The sequence below is a fragment of the Salmo salar genome, chromosome 01, assembly GCF_965601325.2.
Source record: "Salmo salar chromosome 01, fSalSal1, whole genome shotgun sequence".
Classification (NCBI taxonomy): domain Eukaryota; kingdom Metazoa; phylum Chordata; class Actinopteri; order Salmoniformes; family Salmonidae; genus Salmo; species Salmo salar.
In genome coordinates this window covers 135,746,934-135,773,932 of record NC_138291.1, presented here as the reverse complement: position 1 = coordinate 135,773,932, position 26,999 = coordinate 135,746,934, and the positions used below count along the sequence as shown (strand labels likewise).

Sequence of the window (26,999 nt, the reverse complement as noted above, 5' to 3'; positions counted from 1 at the left end):
TTCATTCAGATCTAGGATGTGTTGTTTAAGTGTTCCCTTTATTTTTTTGAGCAGTATATTATGTTTGGTGTGGTTACATATGACAGGTGGTGACTAAAAACAAAAGCAGGGTGTTTTTTTTGGTTTCGCCGTCCAAGCAAGGACTTTTTGCATGGAGGTCAATGAGAGTGTCGATTTTGGTCAACAACAAAAATGTATGGCTTATTTTCTACTTACTTGATCAAATAGACGTTTTGTGGTGCTTAAGTTTTTTCAGTGTACTGATATACAGTAAGTAGGACACGTGACATCCCGGTATCTTTCAGAAAATTTGCGTGCAAGTCCTGCCTCTCCCATCTTCTCATTGGTTTATAGAAGCAGGTATCCACGTGCCATCTCAATGGTTATACCCATGTGGGTGACTCAAAGACGAACGAGGTCGGTGGCATAATGCATCTAATTTATGAAAGTTGCCAATCGCAATATAAAGTCAAGATAAGAAAAAGCCTGGAAGGAGGAGAGATGACCTAGAAACGATTCGGTTGACCGTTTTATGTGTGGATTAATTGGCGGAGTAGAGGACCTTGTGCATTTCAGGTAAAATAACTCAATGTTTATATCCCAAGACAAATTAGCTAGCAAGTGCAAGCTAGCTAGCTAAATTGCCATAAATGTTTCATGCTTTTCGACCTGTCCCCAAAATAATGTAATTGGTTCAGAGTTTGTTTTGATATTTTAACCTGAGTGTCGTGGGGGGACAAAATAAAGTATGCACGCTCGCAGCCGGTTTGGCATCCGTGTTTGCAATCTCCACATATTACCATCAGAGAGCAGCAATGAGCCATTCAAATTTGAAGTTCACGAGAAAATGAAGTCAGATGTCAACATCTCGTTCCACGCAAACTTCACACCGGGCGGGGAAACCTATGTGAAGTAGCCACAATAAGGATTAGCCACAATAGTGGAATTTACGGTTGACTTCAAAATAAAAGTGATGCAAATGGCTACAAATGGTGCAATCGTGTCATTTGGACTAGATAATCCTAAACAAGTTTAGAACGTTGTTCCAAATATATATATATTAAACAAAAGACAATAGTTCATTTGAAAATGTTATTTGACAAAATATTTAAAATCGCACTGGGTGTATTAGACTTCAGAATTGCATTGGGGGCAAACTTATTCCACTATACAGCCTTACCTATGGATTGTTGATCAATGAAATGGGGTATCAGTGAACTCGGTGACACCCACAGAACACAACTGTGAAGAATTTACACCAATATTTACATTGTAGCTCAAAGTGCGGGACTCTGAAAGCACTGTGAAGTTTAGTTTTAGCTTATTAATTCGACCATTTAAAAAAAACAAGCACACAACTTGAAAAAGTCATACATGCACATGAGTAAATTCATCGAGGATTTCACACAAAGTCTGGGACTTATTTCCATTGTGGTCCTCTTGAGACAAGACGTCTAGGCAAGATCAAGCACGGTTGAACACAGTTTGACAGCGAGATGATAATAAAACATAAAAACAAAGAGAAAAATCGATTTCATCATTGCAGTTACATCATAGGGTACATGCATATGCAGTTACATCATAGGGTACATGCATATGCAGTTACATCATAGGGTACATGCATATGCAGTTACATCATAGGGTACATGCATATGCAGTTACATCATAGGGTACATGCATATGCAGTTACATCATAGGGTACATGCATATGCAGTTACATCAGGGTACATGCATATGCAGTTACATCATAGGGTACATGCATATGCAGTTACATCATAGGGTACATGCATATGCAGTTACATCATAGGGTACATGCATATGCAGTTACATCATAGGGTACATGCATATGCAGTTACATCATAGGGTACATGCATATGCAGTTACATCATAGGGTACATGCATATGCAGTTACATCATAGGGTACATGCATATGCAGTTACATCATAGGGTACATGCATATGGGCACAGCAGACATCCAACATTTTTTTTTTTTTTACTATATATTTTTTTTAAAGCTGCCCAGCGCGGACGTCGTTTTTATTTCATTCCACTCTGATGCTCCAGTATACAAGAAAGTACCATTCCCAGCATTACTCCTGAACCTGTATAAGCGCACATTAGCAACACCTGATCTGGGAGCTGTGATTGTGTGCATCCCTAATATGGGGAAATGAATCAGTTAGATATCTGGGCGCAGAACCATAAATACTCCTGTAAACCAATCTAATCTGAAACACCCTAGCCTCAACAGGCAGTCAGTTGAGTTCCTGAAAGCAGCTCCTGCCTATGTGAGTACGTAGACTTACCTTCAATACTACCCTGATCAGCTTATTCTGGGCTATCTGGAGCTTCCCCTTCAGAAGCTTAGATAAGCCCCCAAACGAGGAAGCTTCCATCAAGGATGCGTCCCTGGTAGCTAATGAGAGGTTTTTGTAGTGAGCCACATTAAGCTTCCCAGTCAACCTACTATGTGTATTGGGCATGCATATTGCACTGTACAGCCTAACCTTTGGATTGTGGATCAATCAAATTGGGTATCAGTCTACTGTGACACCCACAGAACAAGTGTGAAGAGTTTAAACAAATATTAGTGTCATAAGGCTGTACAGTGGTTTCAGAGTCCCGCGATAAGAGCTACAACACTAATATTTGTTTAAACTCTTGACAGTTGTGTTCTGTGTGTCACTGAGTAGACTGATAACCCATTTGCGTCATCCACAATCCATAGGTAAGGCTGTACAGTGCAATAGGCTAACTGGGGAGGTTATTTCCTACAGTCAAAGTTCCACAATAAGAGCTATGACACTAATATACTAAACAAAAATATAAACGCAACGTGTAAAGTGTTGGTTTCATGAGCTGAAATAAAAGATCCCAGAAATGTTCCACATGCACAAAAAGCTACTTGCTCTCAGATTTTGTGCACAAATTTGTTTACATCCCTGTTAGTGAGCATTTCTCATTTGCCAAGATAATCCATCCACCTGACAGGTGTGGCATATCAAGAAGCTGATTAAACAGCATGATCATTACACAAGTGCATCTTGTGCTGTGGACAGTAAAAGGCCACTCTAAGATGTCTCCAGTAGTGAGAGAGCATGCAATTGGTTTGCTGACTGCAGGAATGTCCCTGTTGCCAGAGAATTTCATGTTAATTTCTTATGGTAAGCATCGTTTTATAGAATTTGGCAGTACATCCAACCGGCCTCACAACCGCAGACCACGTGTAACCACACCAGCCCAGGACCTCCACATCTGGCTTCTTCACCTGCGGGATCGTCTGAGACCAGCCACCCAGACAGCTGATGAAACTGAGGAGTATTTATGTCTGTAATAAAGCCCTTTTGTGTGGAAAAACTCATTCTGATTGGCTGGGCCTGGCTCCCAAGTGGGTGGGCCTAAGCCCACCCATGGCTGCATCCCTGCCCAGTCATTTGAAATCCATAATCCTAATTCATTTATTTCAATTGACAGATTTCCTTTAAAGGATCTGTAACTCAGTAAAATCATTGAAATTGTTGCATGTTGCATTTATTTTTGTTCAGTATATATGTGTAAACACTTCACAGTTGTGTTCTGTGGGTGTCACTGAGTAGACTGATACCCCATTTCAGTAATCCATAGGTAATGCTGTACAATGAAATAAATATTCCCCCAATGCAATTCTGAAGTGTAATACATCCACGGTGCAATTTCAACAGATTTTTTAAATATTATTTTACATCAATTTAACTCATTATTGTCTTTTGAATTTATATATCAAATCTCCAACGTTGTTTAACATGATTTAGTCCAAATATGATATGATTCCGCTATTTTTAACCATTTGCATTCATTTCAGTCAGGGACTTTTATTTAGAAGGCGAGCCGTAAATTCCAATATTGTGGCTAATCCTTATTGTGGCTAGCTTCACGTAGGTGGGCAGAGATACATGGGATAGCGAATCGGATCGAGGATAGCTAGTTGAATCGATAAAGATGGCGACAGCGAGAGACGCCGAAGATAAAATTATTATCGCTAATAAAAATAAGACATGTTTTTTCAGATAGGTGCAGAAAGGATACCTTTATAACAAAAATAAATTCGCTCATACTGTTGCATTTTGTTTTTAACTTAAAGTCCCGTGTGCGCAAGCGATTTGTTTTCAGAGGAGCTCCACAGTTCTATTTCAAGTTAGCAGTGTTGGCTAGCTAGCCTGATTGGATCTCAATCGCTTATGGATTTCTAGGATCAGGACGAATGTCGTTTGACTGAAAATCGACTTTACGCGGGATTGAATTTGCTACAAATTGTTCATGAACCGATTGGACAACATAGTTTATTTTACGTTGGGAATATAGCCATTCCACTGGCCCGGTGACACGGAGTGTCGAGTCGGAGTGCCTGACCGTCATGTATTTTCTAACTGGCTGGCCCCGGAGGCTACTTTGTCCACTGAAAAGTGAAGAGGAACCGTTTCATATTCAGCCCAACTCACAGAGGTTTTACTTCGCTGTGTTGTCAGAGACTCAACTAAGCATCTGGTTTAGTCGGGTAAGCAACGACTTAATCGCCGACGAACTGGGTAACCGCTACCTAGCAGTTGTTAGCCAGTTAGCTAGAAGCAAGCAAGCTAAGTTTTGTCTGTGCACACTGGTTGCCTCGTCACCGACTTTATCATGGCATGGTATATTTAGCTAGCTAACTGTCATGGCTATCATTGCATACAGGGACTTGGAAGAATGCTAGTAGCTGGCGCAACAAGCATCAGCTGTTTGACAAAAGTACTAGCTAGCTAAGCTAACGTTGCACAAAGCATGTATTCAGTCCAGTATTATAATAAAGTATGTACCAAACTAACGTTACGTTGGCTAGTAGTAGCTAGCTAGATAGTTAAGTACATGGCAAATCACAACGTTGCGTTATCGCCACTAATATTTAATACATTTAATGTAGTTTAATGAGGATTATGTAAGAATGATATTTAATGAAATCCAAAGTATTTAGCTAGGCCGGCTTTTGTAAGAGCTGCAAATCAGAGCTATAATCTGGTGTACTCAATTCAGCATTAAAAGCAATGTTTATTTTACTCCCTTAACACCCTACCATAGCTCTGGTGCGAATTCCTTCACCGTCACTGGGTACCCCATGAAACTATCTTGAATCAAAGGAGATAATTGTTATGTATTTAGCTATAACAATGTGTAAATTACAGAGTTCCAGTGAATTTGAATACCTCCGTGTGCGTCATTCTTCCAATTTCTCTCATATCATCATGCTACTACAAATATCGCAATTTGCGATATAATCGTTTAACGTCGTTAATGACTAAATAATTCCAGACTCTGCGATATCTGTGCATATTTACGATATTATAGTCGCGTTCACATTAAATTATTTTAGTATGGGAAAGTAAGGCTTAGTTAATGATTTTAGACTTCATTTTCAACATTGATACCGCCTAACTGATAAAACTGCATAGTTTTGATTTGTAAAGCTCAAATATAATAATCATGTACATCACAATATATCTTCTTGCACTTCACAGTATACCATCAATGTCAACATCTGCAAATACAGTTATGTCAGCCCAGGTGTAAAATTAGCTCTGCCTCCATGACTAGGCTGCACAAGAGTGTAGAAGCAAGAGTGCTACATATATATCAGCAGTAAAATAGAATTAGATGGTTCTGCATTACATCATTTGTATATAGTGCAAATCTAGGCCGGTATTTATTTCCCTGTCTTTACAGGAAGTATCCTGTTGAGCTTCCCAGTTTCTTATTTTCTCCAGTGGCCTGAACATAAACTGGGAGAAACGGTAGAGAATGGACAGGATGTCCAGGAAAGGTCCACACAGGACAGGAATGTGGGTGCTGCTATAACCCTAACTTAGTGGCCGGTCCAGGCCCCCCTTGCCTTCTGTCTGCTCTGCTTGCCTTTTAGTGTTTTAAAGCTGCCAGGCATGTCCAGTCCAAGACTCAAGGCCTCTTTGAAGGTCAGCCAGCCAGACTGACTGAACTAGGCACCAAAGCACAGATCTATGGCTATCTGATCTATAAGTCATGTCAACCTCAACAGCTGGACATGAACTGATCCCATAACGCATAGTATGTTATAAATACATTTTATCTACAGTTTATAGCTCAGACGGTCCCTTTCCCCCAGAAGTTATCAGGTCTGAGCTTGGGACTTTCCTAGTCTCTGAGTTGGATTTCTGCCCCTGGCCCCATAAAGGGAACACCTCTTGCACACTTCAGTACTAGTTTCCTTCCTCCTCCATGGGAGCAGTTTCCCTCCATGGTAAACTCTCCTACTGCCTGCTCCTCCTCTGTCCTCTTGCCAGTTCCTTCCCTCTCCTATCTCTCTGTTTATCAGCCATCTCCTATGACCCCCCCATGACTCCTCTAAAGCCCATGGCTCTAATCCCATCTCTCATCAGCTTGGCCTGCCTGGCCCAAGCAGAAATCCATGTATGGGAGCAGCTTAGTCATGTAGTCTTGCTGTCACCCTGCCCTGCGCCTTGGATTTTGCACGGGCCAATATGTGCGGGAATTAACTAACTGTGAAACTCTAGGAAAATATGGAAGAGGTGGCGGTTGACAGGCAGGACCAGGTTTGGGAAACACTGTTCTAGACCTCTGGGACCTCTTCAATTACACTGACTTAGTAGAATGTGTTGTTATAAAGCATATTATACGGGAGGTTTTGTCTGAGTGGCCTTGGTGTTTGGTGTGCAATCACACAATCGTAATTTTGATTTTGAGAACAGCACTCGGTATCAGTTGACATGAAAAGACAGTTTAGCATAAGGACATTGGCTGAGTGAGGGTTGTTTATTGGTTCAGCAGAGGGAGGCTTGTTGGGGTTGATAGAGAACATCTCAATCATGCAATAATGCATCATTCCCTCAGTAAAGAGGGCAATGAGTGACCCTGGTATCCAATTGGTAGTTAGTCTTGTCTCATCGCTGCAACTCCCGTACGGACTCGGGAGAGGCGAAGGTTGAGAGTCGTGCGTCCTCCAAAACCCAACCAAGCTGCACTGCTTCTTGACACAATACCCACTTAACTCGGAAGCCAGCCACACAAATGTGTCGGAGGAAACACTACACCTGGCGACCATGTTAGCCTGCATGCGCCCGGCCCACCACAGGAGTCACTAGAGCGCGATGGGACAAGGACATCCCTGCCGGGCCAAACCCTCCCCTAACCCGGAAGACGCTAGGCCAATTTTGCGCCACCCCGTGGGTCTCCCGGGTCGTGGTCGGCAGCGACTGGACTCGAACCCAGACTCTCTAGTGGCACAGCTAGCACTGCAGTGCCTTAGACCGCTGCGCCACTCAGGAGGCCACGAAGGAGCAACTCTACCTTCCCACAGAGAAGAGGGGTCCACTAAGGTCTCAGTAGTCTGGCTCAGGCATTCCTTTCATATCAGGCAGAATACAGTTAGCCAATTTTTGAGGTGTTCTGGATGGCAGTCTACTAACCCCTTCCCCCTAAGCTTAAAGATGTCCTCCAGCAATTTTTGAACTACTACTGTTGAAAAGCGATATCTCAAGTATAAAAACAGTAATGTACTCCCACTAAAGAAAAAAAAAAAAAGGTTTCAAAGTTTTTTTTTTGTTTGTTTTATAAGACTGCAAACTTCAGGGAGTAGGGAATTGAAGGAGTTGGTTTCATGGTGATTTGTGATGTCATCAGCCCTCTCCTATTGCTTAAAGAAATTCTTCTGTACTTTTGTATACTTTTTAGCCAGTAGTTCTGAAAGTAGCACTTACGAGCCATACGTGGTCCCTGAAAATTGCATACTATGTTACATATATGCACCGCGTCATTGCTCTCTCTCTGAGGGGTTGGGTTAAATGCGGAAGACACATTTCGGTTGAACGCATTCAGTTGTGCATCCCCCCCCCCCCCCCCCCCCCCTCTGCTGTGTCCATTGAGCTGTTGCACCCACCCTGCAACCTCATTGGAGAACGCTGGGTAGGCCTTTTGCTAGCTGTCACTCAAATACGAGGGGCTGAAACCTTTTTGCTGGGACTCGACTTGCTTGAGGGCTGGCCCGCGTGGGGGGAAATGTAGGGATAATGGCCTGGCACAGCTTCTAGAAAGCAATCGCTTCAAACTATGGATTTCGTGGCTGATTTGAGGTAAAACAGCAATTCTGCTCATAGATTATGCATACATGAACTAGGCATTGACTAATCCAACCCAAAGCAGGAGGTTTAAAAATTTAAAAAAAAATAATAATACTTCCTTAGTCGCCAAAGTACCGGAGCATGTCTTTAAGGAACGCTAGAGGAGCAATAGAGAACAAAAGAGGAAAGCTGGAAAGGAGACTAGAGTAGGACTTCTAAGCCTAACAAATGTCAATTCCTATGCCTTTTCATCTGCCTGCTAGTTGAATATCCTCTTCCATCATATTATTCTCAGGACCTATCTGTGATTCCGATGGGATTAGGAATCCTTACTGCAGCAAGGTCATCTGAGACCTTTGTAATATGGTTACTGTATGAAAATGTCTGTTTGAAGTCGGGCCCTTGGGGTTATTCTAGCTAATTAGCATTAGTGCTAGGCTAGCTGGGGCTGTGCTTGACTGAATTAATTGGGTTGTGGGGGAGGTTTGGTTTAGAGTTACCCCTCCCCCACATGCGAAGAGTCCCACTGGGGCAGTTACAGTATAGGCTAACTACAGTCCCTGTCTACATCCCACCCCCACCCTATCTATGTGGAGTATATACACTGAGTGTGCAAAACATGTCAGACTGACCAGGTGAATCCAGGTGGAAGCTATGATCCCTTATTGATGTCACTTGTTAAATCCACTTCAATCAGTGTAGATGAAGGGAAGGAGACGGGTTAGATAATGATTTTTAAGCCTTGAGACAACTGAGATATGGATTGTGCATGTGTGCCATTCAGAGGGTGAATGGGCAAGAGAAAATATTTAAGTGCCTATGAACGAGGTGTGGTAGTAGGTGCCAGACGCACTGGTTTGAGTGTGTCGAACTGCAACGCTGCTGGGTTTTTCACGCTCAACAGTTTCCCATGTGTATCAAGAATGGTCCACCACCCAAAGGACATACAGCCAACTTGACACCACTGTGGAAGGCATTGGAATCAACATGGGCCAGCATCCCTGTGGAACATTTTTGACACCTTGTACCCCAATGAATTGAGGCTGTTCTGAGCACAAAAATGGGAGAAACTCAATATCAGGATGGTGTTCCTAATGTTTTGTTCACTGTGTATATCAGCCAGTAACCAAGTTTCCATCGCTTTTTATGCGAGTGAAGTACGTTGGATAAAATGTAATTGATGGCCTGATGGAAACAGAAAATGTGTCGGTTAACTTTCCACATGTCGACAAAACAAAAAAACGTTAGGCAAGGTGTGATCTTTTTGTGTCGGTAAAGTTAGGCGAGAAATGTCGGTGGAAACGCTTTTATGTGCAAATATTGATATAGTAACCATTATATCGACGTAAACTTGGAGTCACATGATGACATGTCGTAAGACCCTCCCTCTACAACTCGTTGGGAAAGCATGCCGTTTATTAGGGTACAGATGAAATAAGTTATGAACTTCCCAGGGTGGTGAAAGTGCAAGGTGATGAGCTCGATGCTCCTTTCCAATAAATATCGAGGGTCTTATTCTGGTGACACGATCATCAATGAATGGCTGCCGTTTGACAATCTCTTTTGTCCATGAATGTCATCGTGTATGCGGGCTACAACTGAACTGTATCTGTGAGCTGTTTGCTTGAGCGCACATGCCGATATCAGTGGGCACGCTCGCTATATAACGCACATTTTTGGGGGGTGATTAAACCATCAGTGGAGTTGAAAATGTGATTGAAACCCATTTAACTTCTATTTTTTTTATTTGGTACATGGGAATTTAACTGCAAAAGGTATTTTTATGTGCACTACATATTTATGCACAGACTTTTATCTGCAACAAGTCAATTTGATGGAAAAGCATATCTGGTGGGGGAAATGCACATATTGTTTTTATGCAGATTTTAGAATATTTGCATGGAAATCTGTCGCCAATTGGAGGGAAACCTTGCTATTGTTATAGTAATTGTGCGTGACAGGCTGTCCAACCTAGTTGACATTCACGTTAGCATTCCGTGTTGCTGAAGCTGCAACATAACTACAGCCATTTCTGACTGAAAAGTTCTGTTATCAAAATCCCCAATTTGTTTAGGAAAAAAGGTGTATGCATCGCATGCACATGATCAATGGGGCCTGACCTATATCATAATTACATCAATAAATTGGTTCTAACAAACTCTGAACACCGTAACGCGTGACAGCTAAATGGATGCAGAGGACGTGATAAATAAACTTGACAAAAATTTGACTAGTTGTGGAAAATACTGGACATTAAGATAAAGAAGGTAAGGCGAAAGCGCTGCATGCATATTATGTGTACCAAACAGGTGCTGTTTGGTTACAGTATATATTTTCTGACCGGTTGGAACAGTGTAAACAACACTAAATAAATTAGAAACATTTATTACAGCATCAACTAAATACAGACGCATTCATTTGTGAATGCAATTGCCTAAATGGAGGAGTTTATTATTTATGCTAATTATTCAAGGGTCAATTTATTTTATTTTAAATCTAAAATGCTTGATTGCGTTTCAAATCATGAATGACTCGTATGCTGTGTGATGACATGACCTAATTATTGATTGATGCAAAGCCTATATAAATATTAAAATACAGGGCTAAGTAAGTTACGGTATTGATTAAACAGGATGCACTCTTAGGCCTATGGTTAGATAGTGGTTAAACAAGGCTGCTATGCTAAGCCTACTAATGATAATGACATTATTACTATTATGATCCTCATAATAATAAGTAATAACAATAAGGAGATCAAGAAAAAGGAGGGTTATTTTTAGTTGTTGAAATCTGATAATTTGTTAGTGTAAACGGCACTAAATAAGTTATAATATCAGAGGCTGTTTTAACGAAAACAAGTGTAAAGCCTATTACAGCATAGAAAATATTAAAAACAGCCACATTTGTGAAATTGTTTATCCAACATGTGGTTGCATGAGGCTTGGTGTTCACGGAATCAGTAGGCTATTAAGCAAACACACTAACAGGCAACAGAAACAGGATCTGTCTTATTTGTGTAGATATACAGTACCAGTCAAAAGTTTGGACACACCTACTCATTCCTGGGTTTTTATTTATTTTTTACTTTTTTTACATTGTAGGATACTAGTGAAGACATCAAAACTATGAAATAACACATATGGAATCATGTGTAGTAAGCAAAAAGGTGTTAAATCAAAATATATTTTAGAATCTTCAAAGTAGCCACCCTTTGCCTTGATGACCGCTTTGCACACTCTTGGCATTCTCTCAACCAGCTTCATGAGGTAGTCACCTGGAATGCATTTCAATTAACAGATGTGCATTAAGTTCATTTGTGGAATTTCTTTCCTCAATACGTTTGAGCCAGTCCATTGTGTTGTGACAAGATAGGGCCGTCTTCTGTATACCACTCCTATTTGGTAAAAGACCTCATGAGGACCTCCACAGGCAAGGAAGACCCAGAGTTACCTCTGCCTCAGAGGATAAGTTAATTAGAGTAACCAGCCTCAGAAATTGCAGCAAATAAATGCTTCACATAGTTCAAGTAACAGACACATCTCAACATCAACTGTTCAGAGGAGACTGCATGAATCAGGCCTTCATGTTTGAATTGCTGCAAAGAAACCACACTAAGAAGACGAGACGTGCTTGGGCCAAGAAACACGAGCAATGGACATTAGACCAGTGGAAATCTGTCCTTTGGTCTGATGAGTCCAAATTTGAGATTTTTGGTTTCAACTGCTGTGTCTTTGTGACGCAGAGTAGGTGAACGGATTATCTCCGCATGTGGTTTCCACCATGAAGCATGGAGGTGTGATGATGTGGGGGTGCTTTGCTGGTGACAGTGTCTGATTTTATTTAGAATTCAAGGCACTTAACCAGCATGGCTACCGCAGCATACTGCAGCGATATTCCATCTGGTTTGCGCTTAGTGGGATTATCATTTGTTTTTCAACAGGACAATGACTCAATACATGCCTCCAGGCTGTGTAAGCGGTATTTGACCAAGGAGAGTGATGGAGTGCTGCATCAGATGACCTGACCTCCACAATCACCCAACCTCAACCCGTTTGGGATGATTTGGACCGCAGAGTGAAGGAAAAGCAGCTAACAAGTGCTCAACATATGTGGGAACTCCTTCAAGACTGTTGGAAAAGCATTCGTCATGGTTGAGAGAATGCCAAGAGTGTGCAAAGCGGTCATCAAGGCAAAGGGTGGCTACTTTGAAGATTCTAAAATATATTTTGATTTAACACCTTTTTGCTTACTACATGATTCCATATGTGTTATTTCATAGTTTTGATGTCTTCACTATTATTCACAAACTTTTGACTGGTGCTGTATATATGGATGATTGATAAAGCCAGGCACATTTAACAGTTAGGCTATTGATTATAGACCTATTTAAGTTGTGGTTTCCTCTCCTCACTTTTCTTAGACAATTACGGCAAGGGCTATTTTTCTCTTAACTATTATTACCGTTCTATCAACACACTTGTCAAAGCATCTCAGTGCTAGAGGCGTCACTACAGACTTTGGTTCGATTTCAGGCTGTATCACAACCAGCCGTGATTGGGAGTCCGATAGGGTGGCGCACAATTTGCCCAGTGTCGTTAGTTGGCCCAGGGTAGGCCGTCATTGTAAATAAGAATTTGTTCTTAACTGACTTGCCTGGTTAAATAAACTCGTCACTCCCGTTCTACAACTTTGGCGCAGTAGGCATCAAGTCACTTGCAGATAATGTTGCATAAATCATGTATCATTTTCACTGAACGCTATCAGTCAGCATACAGTAGGCCCTAGATGTTTCAATTGCTGGACTTAGAGGCATGCCCAAAAATAACACCATTTTTATAATATTACAGTTCATCAAAACACTCGTAATTCCCATTCAACAACTAAATCGCTTAGGCATGCGCTCTATAGGGATAACTTCAAATAACATGATATACAGTGCCTTCGGAAAGTATTCACACCCCTTGACCTTTTTCCCATTTTGTTATGTTACAGCCTTATTCTAAAATGGATTAAATAAAAACAATTCCTCAGCAATCTACACACAATACCCCATAATGACAAAGTGAAAACCGTTTTTTAGAAATGTTTGCAAGTGTATTAAAATAAACAGGAATACCTTATGTATTATTGACTACCTGGCCTGATGACTCCTTGCTGTCCCCAGTCCACCTGGCTGTGCTGCTGCTCCAGTTTCAACTGTTCACCGGACATGCTACCTGTCCCAGACCTGCTGTTTTCAACTCTAGAGACAGCAGGAGCGGTAGAGATACTCTGAATGATCGGCTATGAAAAGCCAACTGACATTTACTCCTGAGGTGCAGACCTGATGCACCCTCGACCACCAGTGTGATTATTATTATTTGACCCTGCTGGTCATCTATGAACATCTTGGCCATGTTCTGTTATAATCTCCACCCAGCCAGAAGAGGACTGGCCACCCCTCATAGCCTGGTTCCTATCTAGGTTTCTTCCTAGGTTCTGGCCTTTCTAGGGAGTTTTTCCTAGCCACGTGCTTCTACACCTGCATTGCTTGCTGTTTGGGGTTTTAGGCTGGGTTTCTGTACAGCACTTTGACATTAGCTGATGTAAGAAATGCCTTATAAATACATTTGATTTATGTAAATAAGTATTCAGACCCTTTTCTATGAGACTCGAAATTGAGCTCAGGTGCATCCGGTTTCCATTGATCATCCGTGAGATGTTTCTTCAACTTGATTGGAGTTCACTTGTGGTAAATTCAATTGATTGGACGTGATTTGGAAAGGCACACACCTGTCTATATAAGTTACCATAGTTGACAGCGCATGTCAGAGCAAAAACTAAGTCATGAGGTCGAAGGAATTGTCCGTAGATTTTTTTCGAGCCACAGATCTGGGGTAGTGTACCAAAATATTTCTGCAGCATTGAAGGACCCCAAGAACACAGTGGCTTCATCATTCTTAAATGGAAGATGTTTGGAACAACCAAGACTCTTCCTAGAGCTGGCCGCCTGGCCAAACAGAGCAATCGGGGGAGAAGGGCCTTGGTCAGGGAGGTGACCAAAAACTTGATGGTCACTCTGACAGAGTTCCTATGTGGAGTTGGGAGAACCTTCCAGAAGGACAACCATCTCTGCAGCATTCCACCAATCAGGCCTTTATGGTAGAGGGGCCAGATGGAAGCCACTCCTCAGTAAAAGAGTCATGAAAGCCCACTTGGAGTTTGCCAAAAGGCACATAAAGATTATGAGAAACATAAGATTCTCAAAATTGAACTCTTTAGCCTGAATGGTCATGTCTGGAGGAAACCTGGCACCATCCCTACGGTGAAGCATGGTGGTAGGAGGATCATGCTGTGGGGAGGTTTTTCAGCAGCAGGGACTGGGAGACTAGTCAACATCGAGGCAAAGATGAACGGCGCAAAGTACAGAGATCCTTGATGGAAACCTGCTCCAGAGCGCTCAGGACTGCAGACTAGGGCGAAGGTTCACCTAACAGGACAATGACCCTAAGCACACAGCCAAGACAACACAGGAGTGGCTTCGGGACAAGTCTCTGAATGTCCTTGAGTGGCCCAGCCAGAACCCGGACTGTAGAACCTTTTCAGGATCTCAGGACCCATGCCAAATCTTTTTAGTTTCCTGAGGGGGAATAGGCTTTGTCGTGCCCTCTTCACGACTGTCTTGGTGTGTTTGGACCATTCCAGTTTGTTGGTGATGTGGACACCAAGGAACTTGAAGCTCTCAACCTGCTCCACTCCAGCCCCGTCGATGAGAAGGGGGCGTGCTCGATCCTGCTTTTCCTGTAGTCCACAATCATCTCCTTAGTCTTGGTTACATTGAGGGAGAGGTTGTTATTCTGGCACCACCCGGCCAAGTCTCTGACCATCTCTCGATAGGCTGTCTCGTTGTATGTGATCAGGCCTACCACTGTGTCGTCTGCAAACTTAACGATTGTGTTGGAGTCGTGCCTGGCCATGCAGTCGTGGGTGAACGTGGAGTACAGGAGGGGACTGAGCACGCACACCCTCGGGGGCTCCAGGGCAGATGTGTTGTTACCTACCCTTACCACCTGGGGGAAGCATGTCAGGAAGTCCAGGATCCAGTTGCAGTGGGAGGTGTTTAATCCCAGGATCCTTAGCTTAGTGATGAGCCTTGAGGTTACTATGGTGTTGAACGTTGAGGTGTAGTCAATGAATAGCATTCTCACGTAGGTGTTCCTTTTGTCCAGGTGGGAAAGGGCAGTGTGGAGTGCAATAGAGATTGCATCATCTGTGGATCTGTTTGGGTGGTATGCAAATTGGAGTGGGTCTAGGGTTTCTGGGATAATGGTGTTGATGTGAGCCATTACCAGCCTTTTAAACCACTTCATGCCTAAAATGGCGCCGGAAGAAATGGCAGCAGTTTTACGGGCGCCCAACCAATTGTGCTATCTGTTATTTGTAACTTATTTTGTACATAATGTTTCTGCAACCGTATCTTACGGCAAAAAAGTGCTTCTGGATATCAGGACAGCGACCACTCACCTCGGATTAGACTAAGATTTTTTTCTTCAACAAGCAGGACGCACAGGACATTCTCCGAACACCCGAGAAGGACAACATCACAGTTATTTGCACGAGGAAGAAACGCAGGTACAGAGAACACAGAGCGGGATGCCTCGTGAGGATCCGCAGAAGGCGAGTGGGAAAGCTGCCGTTACCGTCATTACTCGCCGACGTGCAATCATTGGACAATAAATTAGACAAGGTACAATCACAAATATCCTACCAACGGGGCATCAAAAACTGTGAAATCTTGTGTTTCACAGAATCGTGACTCAATAATGACATGGATATTCAGCTAGCGGGATATACGCTGCACCAGCAAGATAGAACAGCAGTAAGACGAGGGGAGGCGGTCTGTGCATATTTGTAAACAGCTGGTGCACGAAATCTAAGGAAGTCTCTAGATTTTACTCTACTTCAGGCCAGCAAAATCTAGAGATCTTGTGATAAATTGCAGGCCACACTACAGGGCTAAGATTGAATCGTACTACACCGGCTCCGACGCTCGTTGGATGTGGCAGGGCTTGCAAACTATTAGACTACAAAGGGAAGCACAGCCGCGAGCTGCCCAGTGACACGAGCGTACCAGACGAGCTAAATCACTTCTATGCTCGCTTCGAGGCAAGCAACACTGAGGCATGCATGAGAGCATCAGCTGTTCCGGACGAGTGTGTGATCACGCTCTCTGTAGTTGACGTGAGTAAGACCTTTTAAACAGGTCAACATTCACAAGGCTGCAGGGCCAGACAGATTACCAGGACGTGTGCTCCGGGTATGTGCTGACCAACTGGCAGGTGTCTTCACTGACATTTTCAACATGTCCCTTACTGAGTCTGTAATATCAGCATGTTTCAAGCAGACCACCATAGTCCCTGTGCCCAAAAACACGAAGGCAACCTGCCTAAATGACTATAGACCCGTAGCACTCACGTCTGTAGCCATGAAGTGCTTTGAAAGGAATACACTGTATATAGTGTATATCACCAGTAGTAGCCTACATTTAACGTTAATTCCCATTAATATCTCATCTGCAATGTTTGTAAATTAATATTATTTATTATAGTGGTTTACCATTCTCATTGTCTGAGTGGACACATTGTTTGCAAAACTCACAACCTATGCTACATTCTTGAGACAAGTTCTTGTTTATTTCATTCCATTTACAAGTTTTGTCATTTCAGTCATTGTCTTTTGTTTGAAATGCTCCTGACAATGAGTAACGTTGACCTGATTACGCATAGAAGCAGAACTAGTCTATCTGGCCTGCATGCAAATTAGGCCTATAAATGTTCCCTTTTGGGGATGTCTGATTTTAGTATTTCTGATTGTCTTATCTCACCACCACTAATGAGCTGAGGAGTTTTTCTTCACCTCAAACAGCAAGGTAACTAAGTCTGCTTTTAGAATCAGTTGAGAATGATAATAGTTCCTCAAAGTATTCGAAAAATATTTCCAGCTCTCTGCCTTTCGATAACTACTCGGTAGTAAAGGGAAAAATGCTCTGATCCAGTGGAAATGTCATAACATTACTTCTTATCCCTTGTACAAATAGCCTAGGGTTGTGCCACTGGTGCGGGAATTTTGTTATGCAAGTTTGCAAGCACGAGTTTCTGGCTGACCCAGTTGATAGTTGATACGTTTCAAGTATCAACTATGCGATGTTCTTATTTGTTTGCTTTATGTAGGCTATTTTTATATAGATGGCAATAAGTTAATTATTTTAGATATAGACAATGATTTTGAGATACAAAGACTGTTATAAATGAAACTGTTACACGGAACCCAAACCGGCTGCGGGCGTGCTCCATCGTGCATAAATGTATTTTGTCCCCCCACACCAAACGCGATCACGACACGCAGGCTAAAATATCAAAATAAAGCCTGAACCAATTATATTAATTTGGGGACAGGTCGAAAAGCATTAAACATTTATGGCAATTTAGCTAGCTAGCTTGCACTTGCTAGCTAATTTGTCCTATTTAGCTAGCTTTCTGTTGCTAGCTAATTTGTCCTGGGATATAAACATTGAGTTATTTTACCAGAAATGCACAAGGTCCTCTACTCCGCCAATTAATCCACACATAAAACAGTCAACCGAATCCTTTCTAGTCATCTCTCCTCCTTCCAGGCTTTTTCTTCTCTTGACTTTATATTGCAATTGGCAACTTTCATAAATTCGGTGCTTTACCGCCACTGACCTCGTTCGTCTTCAGTCACCCGCGTGGGTATACCCACGTGCCATATCATCATTGGTTATCTGCTTCTATAAACCAATGAGGAGATGGGAGAGGCAGGACTTGCAGCGTGATCTGCGTCACAAATAGAACTGACTTCCATTTTAGCCCTTGGCAACGCAGACGCTCGTTGGCATGCAATAATTGAATAATATAGATTCCTAAATTTATTTTGCACGTAGCACACTTCGGTCTATAGTCAGCCTGTTACATGAAAATGTGCAAATGAAAATCATAACTGGCACACAGATTGGTAGAAATGGTAGCTCAGTTGGTAGAGCATGGTGTTTGCAACGCCAGGGTTGTGGGTTCGATTCCCACGGGGGACCAGTACGTAAATAAAAAATGTATAAAATGTATGTATTCACTACTGTAAGTCGCTCTGGATAAGAGCGTCTGCTAAATGACTAAAATGTAAATGTAATGTAAGATAAATTGGCACTCCAGATGCAAAAGGTTGCCGACCGCTGGTGTAGCCTATTACTGGCAACTTCAGGAGCATAACGGAAGAATCTGCGAAGGCCAGCAGCAGCTGGAGGAAGAGACTCTGGTTAGGCTTTCTTGATCTCTGGCTCCCTCTTGAGTCATTTGTGTGTCTTATTTAACCAAACAGCGTGTTTGAGCATCAGACAAATTCAGTACATGTAAAACACATAGGGTGTGTCATAAACGTCCTCTCACTGTCAAATGTTTATTTTCAGCAAACTTAACATGTGTAGATATTTGTATGAACATAAAATTCAACAACTGAGACATAAAGTGAACAAGTTCCACAGACATGACTAACAGAAATGGAATAATGTGTCCCTGAACAAAGGGGGGGTCAAAATCAAAAGTAACAGTCAGTATCTGGTGTGGCCACCAGCTTCTTTAAGTACTGCAGTGCATCTCCTCATAGACTGCACCAGATTTGCCAGTTCTTGTTGTGAGATGTTACCCCACTCTTCCACCAAGGCACCTGCAAGTTCCCGGACATTTCTGGGGGGGAATGGCCCTAGCCCTCACCCTCCGATCCAACAGGTCCCAGATGTGCTCAATGGGATTGAGATCAGGGCTCTTCGCTGGCCATTGTAGAACACTGACATTCCTGTCTTGCAGGAAATCGTGCACAGAACGAGCAGCATCGCTGGTGGCATTGTCATGCTGGAGGGTCATGTCAGGACGAGCCAGCAGGAAGGGTACCACATGAGGGAGGAGGATGTCTTCCCTCTAACGCACAGCGTTGATTGCCTGCAATGACGACAAGCTCAGTCCGATGATCCTGTGACACACCGCCCCAGACCATGATGGACCCTCCACCTCCAAATCGATCCCGCTCCAGAGTACAGGCCTCGGTGTAACGCTCATTCCTTCAACGATAAACGCGAATACGACCATCACCCCTGGTGAGACAAAACCGCGACTCGTCAGTGAAGAGCACTTTTTGCCAGTCCTGTCTGGTCCAGCGACGGTTTGTTTGTGCCTGTTGTTGCCGGTGATGTCTGATGAGGACCTGCCTTACTACAGGCCTACGAGCCCTCAGTCCAGCCTCTCTCAGCCTATTGCGGACAGTCTGAGCACTGATGAAGGGATTGTGCATTCCTGGTGTAACTCGGGCAGTTGTTGTTGCCATCCTGTACCTGTCCCGCAGGTGTGATGTTCAGATGTACTGATCCTGTGCAGGTGTTGTTACGTGGTCTGCCACTGCGAGGACGATCAGCTGTCCGTCCTGTCTCCCTGTAGCGCTGTCTAAGGCGTCTCACAGTACGGACATTGCAATTTATTGCCCTGGCCACATCTGCAGTCCTCATGCTTCCTTGCATCCTTGCAGATGAGCAGGGACCCTGGGCATCTTTCCTTTGGTGTTTTTCAGAGTCAGTAGAAAGGCCTCTAGTGTCCTAAGTTTTCAGAACTATGACCTTAATTGCCTACCGTCTGTAAGCTGTTAGTGTCTTAACGACCATTCCACAGGTGCATGTTCATTGTTTATGGTTCATTGAACAAGCATGGGAAACGGTGTTTAAACCCTTTACAGTGAAAATCTGAAGTTTGATTTTTACTAATTATCTTTGAAAGTCACGGTCCTGAAAAAGGGATGTTTATTTTTTTGCTGTGTGTGTGTCTGTTTTTGTTTTAAAAACTTTTTAAAAAATCTATTGATCGAAAGAAAAGACTACTCTTGGTCAACCAAGATTTATTTTTGTCTGGGACAGCCCTAGTAAGGATACTCTTTATTTTTGTCTCTTTTCTGTATCTTTTTCCCTCCTTTCTGCTCTGAAGCATGTAGAATTGAACATCTGGTCCCTTTTATGGAAACACTGGTGTTGGCAGAGGCAGCTGATTGTGTGAGAATGGGATTATATGGTGCAGTGTGGTGCTGATGAATAGTCTCCTGTTGGGCCGAAGAGTACTTGTGACACACAGAGGGTGAGAGGGTATTCTTCACATTACCGTCTCTGGTAAACACACACTCTATCAAATAAAATAAAAGTTGATTTGTCACATGACCAGGATACAGAACTTGTAAGCTTTTTTTTTCTTTTTTTTTTTCTTTACATGTAGCTAGGTAAATAATGAACCACCATCCCAACTCATAACGTTACTATCCTGCATGGATCTACAGGTAGCTAGCGAACCAAGTAGGTTCAATGTTAGCTAGCTAGCTAACATTAGACTATAACTAGCAATGCAAGTGGCTCTGAGATACGAATAATATTACTGCACAGATCATGCATGTAACAATAGCTAGCGAACCAGGCTCGCTCGCTAACAGTATGCTTTAACTTGCAATGGAAACGACTTTCTGACAAAATTAGAAAGGTAAAGTAACTGAAAATGTAGCTAGGTAGACTCCACCTGGATACATGGATGTACGCTTCTCCCTCTGTCATGGATGCCATGGTTGACCTTAGTTTGAAGATGTAATCCGGAGACAGGTGTTTTATATAACAGCCTTCTGTGTTCTCTTTTCGACACCCTCTGCATTTGCAATCAAACACCTGAATTTTCTCCATCTCCTTAGCCATCATGCTTCCACCGGGCATTACACTGATTTCAAAACTCAGCCATCGAGAAAGTGGAGCGCCTTAGCAACACTTGTGCAGTTTTCATGATATCTTTAAAAAAAGCTGCTGCATTAAAAAGGATTACCGACACATACTGACCAGCTCGTGTTCTAGACCGAAGCGTGCTACGTGGCAGACCAATCTGAACTATTATCTCGACATGTCCAGCCCATCCATTATCTCAGCCAATCATTGTTAGCAGGAAAGTTCCTGCCTTTTTCCCTGGCTAAACCAACTAGGCTCGTAATTTAACAATTTTATTCGTATATACAGATGGAATACACATTTGTTATTAAGGAACATGAAAGTTCACATGTTCTAATAATAGGCATTTCTGAAAAAAAAACGCATTTTGATAAAAAACAATTACGTTCAAATTCGGGATGCATGATATATCGGTGAACATATCGGAATCGGCTGATGATGGCTATAAATGCCAACATCGGTATCGGCCGATGTCTATTTTAACGCAGATGTGCAAAACCGATGTCAAAGCTGACGTGCATACCTATACAACGTATTCCGTAATGACGCCACGTAAATTGTTGCGCTACACGTGCAACACAGCATTCATAACATTGCCCACAATGTCTGCTGTGTGGATCGAGCAGTCGTTTGAAAGAGTAACAAAATTTCAGCGAGACAACTCCAAGGCGAAATTAAATCCAAGGTAATGGAATTCATTGCCCTTTAAAATCAACCAGTCTCTGTCATGGGTGATGTTGGCTTTCGCTGACTGTTCGAACACCGGTACACACTACCCAAGTGCGCTATTTTTCAGATTGCCTTACCGGAGTTACACAGTAATAGCATCACTGCTATTAGCTTCAAGACCTACATACTATGGAATGCCATTTGGGTCTTTGCGTGTTAAAAATATACACTAGCACTGTCAAAGCTGTACAAAAAAGTCTGCAAACACCGGCCACCAACGAAGTGTTTATAATACTGCGTTGGTAATAAAGCATAATTTGTTCGACCGCAACTTCTGGCGTATCTAGCTTTAGCTTGGTCCCTAGCTAGCACCAATACAACCAGCCTGAAAACAATGACCAGTAAACTGCAGTCATTTTCATTATTCTTAGCAATGATTTAGGAATCCTTGTAAGTATTAGCTAGGTTGCCACTTGTTCGCCTTTTGAAATAGTTCATGAAAATAAATAGCTAGCCAGCTACTTAACCCTGTTGCCCAAAGCTAACATTATAAGCAGCCAGCTAGCTTCATCTGGCTAGTGAGGCTCGACCGGACTCGGTTATGTGTTGTGAAGCTAGCCACAATAAGGATTAGACACAATAGTGGAGTTTGCGTTTTGCTTTCAAAATAAAAGTATGTAATTGACAGTGATGCAAATGAATACAAATAGTATAATTATGCCATACTTTTATTTTGAAGGCTAACCGCAAAGGCCACTATTGTGGCTAATCCTTATTGTGGCTAGCTTCACATAGATGGGTCCGACCACCATTAATCAAATAAAAATTGTCATATAAATTAGGGTTATTTTAGATGACACCTAGCTATATAGTTAGCTAGCTAACTATAGCTACAGAAACAGATTGATGTTTTTCTATGTTTTGGGGGAAAAACATTGTTTGCATCCATGAGCTAGCTAGCTTTTTTTTATGACCAGCACTGTTGGTGCGTGGGACAACTTTACCAGCATCGATGAATCGTTGTGACATGAAATACAAGTGATGGTATAATCAATGTGTAATAACTATGTAAAAAATGTATGAACGCGTTAAATTATGTGACGTGCAGTCATATTCAGGTCCTGATTGGTCAACAAGCTTATTTGACACGTCAAATAGTGTTATCTACTGGTCATTGTTTTCTTTTTTGACACACAAAGACCAAAACGGCGTTCCAAAGAAATTCTGGTTGAGAATGAAACGTCTGAACAACAGCAAGTACGTGAAAGAAATAGGTTTTGATTTTATTTCTGGTAATTGGGACATGTGTAAATGCCAACAAAATAACTTTTTGGTCAGTGCGGTGTGTGTGTTTGTGACCTTTATTTTACTAGGCAAGTCATTAAAGAACAAATTCTTATTTAAAATGATGGCCAAACCCGGATGACGCTGGGCCAATTGTGTGCCGCCCTATGGGACTCCCAATCACGGCCGGATGTGATACAGGCTGGATTCGAACCAGGGTCCGTAGTGACGCCTCTTGCACTAAGATGCCGTGCCTGAGACCGCTGCGTATTTAACTGTACTAGAATGCTTTGCCTTAGACCGCTGCGTATTTAACTGTACTAGAATGCTTTAAAGGCCGCTAAAATTTCAAATATCTGTATCGTTTTTTGGGGGCGAGGAAAATATCGGATATCGGTATCGGCCAGAAAATGTCATATTGGTGCATCACTAGTTCAAATGCCTCTCCTGTGAAGTTGTGACGCGCGACATGTGCCTAGTTTGTTGAAACGAGTGACATAGTACGCACTTTTTTGTGGATAACTTTTGGCTCTTAAGTGCTACTTTCAGAACTACTGGCTAAAAAGTATACAAAAGTACAGAAGAATCTCTGTTTATTATTTTCATTGAATGACCGGTCAAATGATGTAACTTTTTAATTAATGGGGGCTGATGGAAGAAAAGGGGTTTGGGAAAGAGCCTGTCTATTCATACCAGGGGGAGAGTTATACTGCTCCTGGGGTGTCTGTTTTGGACCTAGATTTGCGAGGTTCAATTCTAGAGAATTTAGTTTGTAAAGGGTTTGTTTAGATTGCTGTTAGTGGGCTGGAATACGCTACCCGTTCAAGTGTGCCTCACCAAACAGACTATACGTGACCTCGCAAAGGCTTCCAGAGGTTTTTTTTTTTTTTACAATTGAAGGTAATCGGTTCAAAGGGGATCACATACCTCACAGTGAGATCAATCTTTTTTCCTTGGTATTTTGTTGCCACTCCAATATTTCGTTACATTTTAAAACTGAAGTAATTTTTTGTTGGATTAAAAAAACCACTGAGTGTTGCGCTCTTGCCTCCTTGTTACTGACAGATCAGATTACTGTTGGACTGAGTTGCGTGTCCAATAGCATGCAGTCTCAACTGATAAAATAGTAACTTTCTGAGCACTTTTACCATGGGCAAATACAGTGCCTACAAAGTATTCAGACACCTCGACTTTTTCAACATTTTGTTATGTTAAAACCTTATTCTAAATTGGATTAAATTGTTTTTATCCCTCATCAATCTACACACAATACCCCATAATAACAAAGAAAAAACAAATGTTTGCTAATAAATAAAAAACATAACATTTACATAAGTATTCAGACCCTTTACTCAGTATTTTGTTGAAGCACCTTTGGCAGCGATTACAGCATTGAGTCTTCTTGGGTATGATGCTACATGCTTTGCACACCTGTATTTGGGAGTTCTTCTCTGTAGATCCTCTCAAGCTCAATCAGGTTAGATGGGGAGTGTTGCTGCACAGCTATTGTCAGATCTCTCCAGAGATGTTCGATCGGGTTCAAGTCCAGGCTCTGGCTGGGCCACTCAAGGCTGTGTGCTTGTCCTGTCGGAAGGTGAACCTTAACCTGCTCCAGAGCGCTCAGGACCTCAGACTGGGGTTTTCTTCAATGCTCTCTCTGTACTTTGATACGTTCAACTTCCCCCATCAATCCTGACTAGTCTCCCAGTCCCTGCCACTGAAAAACATCCCCACAGCATGATGCTGCCACCCAGGCTTCACCGTAGGGATGGTTCCAGGTTTCCTCCAGATGTGACGCTTGGCATTCAGGCCAAAGAATTTAATCTTAGTTTCATCAGACCAGAGAATCTTGTCCTTTAGGTGCATTTTGGCGAATTCCAAGTGGGCTGTCGTGCCTTTTTACCGATGAGTGGCTTCCGTCTGGTCACTCTACCATAAAGGCCTGATTGGTGAAATGCTGCAGAGATGGTTGTCCTTCTGGAAGTTTCTCCCATCTCCACAGAGGAACTCTGGAGCTCTGTCAGAGTGACCATCTGGTTTTTGGTCACCTCCCTGACCAAGGCCCTTCTCCCCTGATTGCTTAGTTTGGCCGGGTGGCCAGCTCTAGGAAGAGTCTTGGTTGTTCAAAACATCTTCCATTTAACAATGGAGGCCACCGTGTTCTTGGACCTTCAATACTGCAGAAATGTTTTGGTACCCATCCCCAGATCTGTGCCTCGAAACAATCCTGTCTCGGGCTCTATGGACAATTCCTTTGACCTCATGGCTTGGTTTGTGCACTGTCAATTATGGGACCTTATATAGACAGGTGTGTGCCTTTCCAAATCATGTCCAATCAATTGAATTTACCACATGTGGACTCCAATGAAGTTGTAGAAACATGAAATTCAAGTTCCATAGCAAAGCGGCTGAATACTTACGTAAATAAGGTATTTCTGTTTTGTTCGTTTTTTATAAAAAATAAAAAATACATTTTCGCTTTGTCATTATGAGGTATTGTGTGTAGATTGCTGAGGAATTAGTTTTATTGTATCCGTTTTAGAATAAGGTTGTAACAAGGTGAAAGTCAAGGGTTCTGAATACTTTCCGAAGGCACTGTATCTATTGACGGTTTTGTCAAAAAGTGATTGAATTCAAATGGATTTATCAAATTCTGTTGCCAAATCGTTAACGGTTGAAATTTGGTCAGTCTGCCCTGGCCGGACCAAATCTGACCCAATCATAGACATTGAAATTTCAGAGGTTTTGAGAGCACGGTACAGTAAACAATGTACTGAACATATCTACTGTACGGTGCTGTAATGTGATGTCCAAACTTGTGAAACATAGACATCGTTGAGTGTTTCAGATTTGGTCTGGTCTTGTTTAGGGTGGAGCTCATTACGATAATAGCCAGTGTGTAGAATAATACCCAAATATGCAAAAGGATATTGCATATTTATACCTCAGTGTACCTATTCATGATACATCACCATGAATGATATTCATTGCCATAATTATGCATTTCTGTATAGTACAGTTCAGGGACCCATGATGCAATTCCATTACCAAATGTAAATCCACTTCACCTACTGTAGTTAAATAACCCAAATAAAAATGTTCTAACTCAAGGTGTCATGTCAAACCAGGCATCTGTTGAATCTTAATTCAGAGCAGATATTTAAAGAACGACTGCCCAAAAAAGCAATTAATACCTTTGCCTATGTGGCAACAATATGAGTCACAAACATTTACAATTGAAGTCGGAAGTTTACATACACTTAGGTTGGCGTCATTAAAACTCATTTTTCAACCACTCCATAAATTTCTTGTTAACAAACTATAGTTTTGGCAAGTCGGTTAGGACATCTACTTTGTGCATGACACAAGTAATTTTTCCAACAATTGTTAAGAGGGATTATTTCACTTATAATTCACTGTATCACAATTCCAGTGGGTCAGAAGTTTACAAACACTAAGTTGACTGTGCCTTTAAACAGCTTGGAAAATTCCAGAAAATGATGTCATGGCTGAAGAAGCTTTTGATAGGCTAATTGACATCATTTGAGTCAATTGGAGGTGTACCTGTGGATGTATTTCAAGGCCTACCTTCAAACTCAGTGCCTCTTTGCTTGACATCATGGGAAAATCAAAGGAAATCAGCCAAGACCTGAGTTTATCCTTGGGAGCAATTTACAAATGCCTGAAGGTACCACGTTCATCTGTACAAACAATAGTACGCAAGTATAAACACCATGGGACCACGCAGTCGTCATACCGCTCAGGAAGGAGACGCGTTCTTTCTCCTAGAGATGAACGCACTTTGGTGCGAAAAGTGCAAATCAATCCCAGAACAACAGCAAAGGACCTTCTGAATATGCTGGAGGAAACAGGTACAAAAGTATTTATATCCACAGTAAAACGAGTCCTATATCGACATAACCTGAAAGGATGCTCAGCAAGGAAGAAGCCACTGCTCCAAAACCGCCATAAAAAAGCCAGACTACGGTTTGCAACTGCACATGGGGACAAAGATCGTACTTTTTGGCGAAATGTCCTCTGGTCTGATGAAACAAAAATATAACTGTTTGGCCATAATGACCATCGTTATGTCTGGAGGAAAAAGGCCGGAGGCTTGCAAGCCGAAGAACACCATCCCA

The 26,999-nt window shown here is 42.2% G+C and overlaps 1 protein-coding gene across 1 annotated transcript in view; it reads left to right on the top strand.

Moving 5' to 3' along the window:
- Positions 1–3,919: 3,919 nt before the first annotated feature.
- Positions 3,920–26,999, top strand: part of LOC106561454 (guanine nucleotide exchange factor subunit RIC1) — a 76,487-nt gene continuing 53,407 nt past the window's right edge. The window contains exon 1 of the mRNA XM_014125432.3: positions 3,920–4,534. Within this exon, the coding sequence (XP_013980907.3) occupies positions 4,394–4,534 (141 nt within the window). The 5' untranslated portion in view covers positions 3,920–4,393. The remainder of the gene's footprint in view (positions 4,535–26,999) is intronic.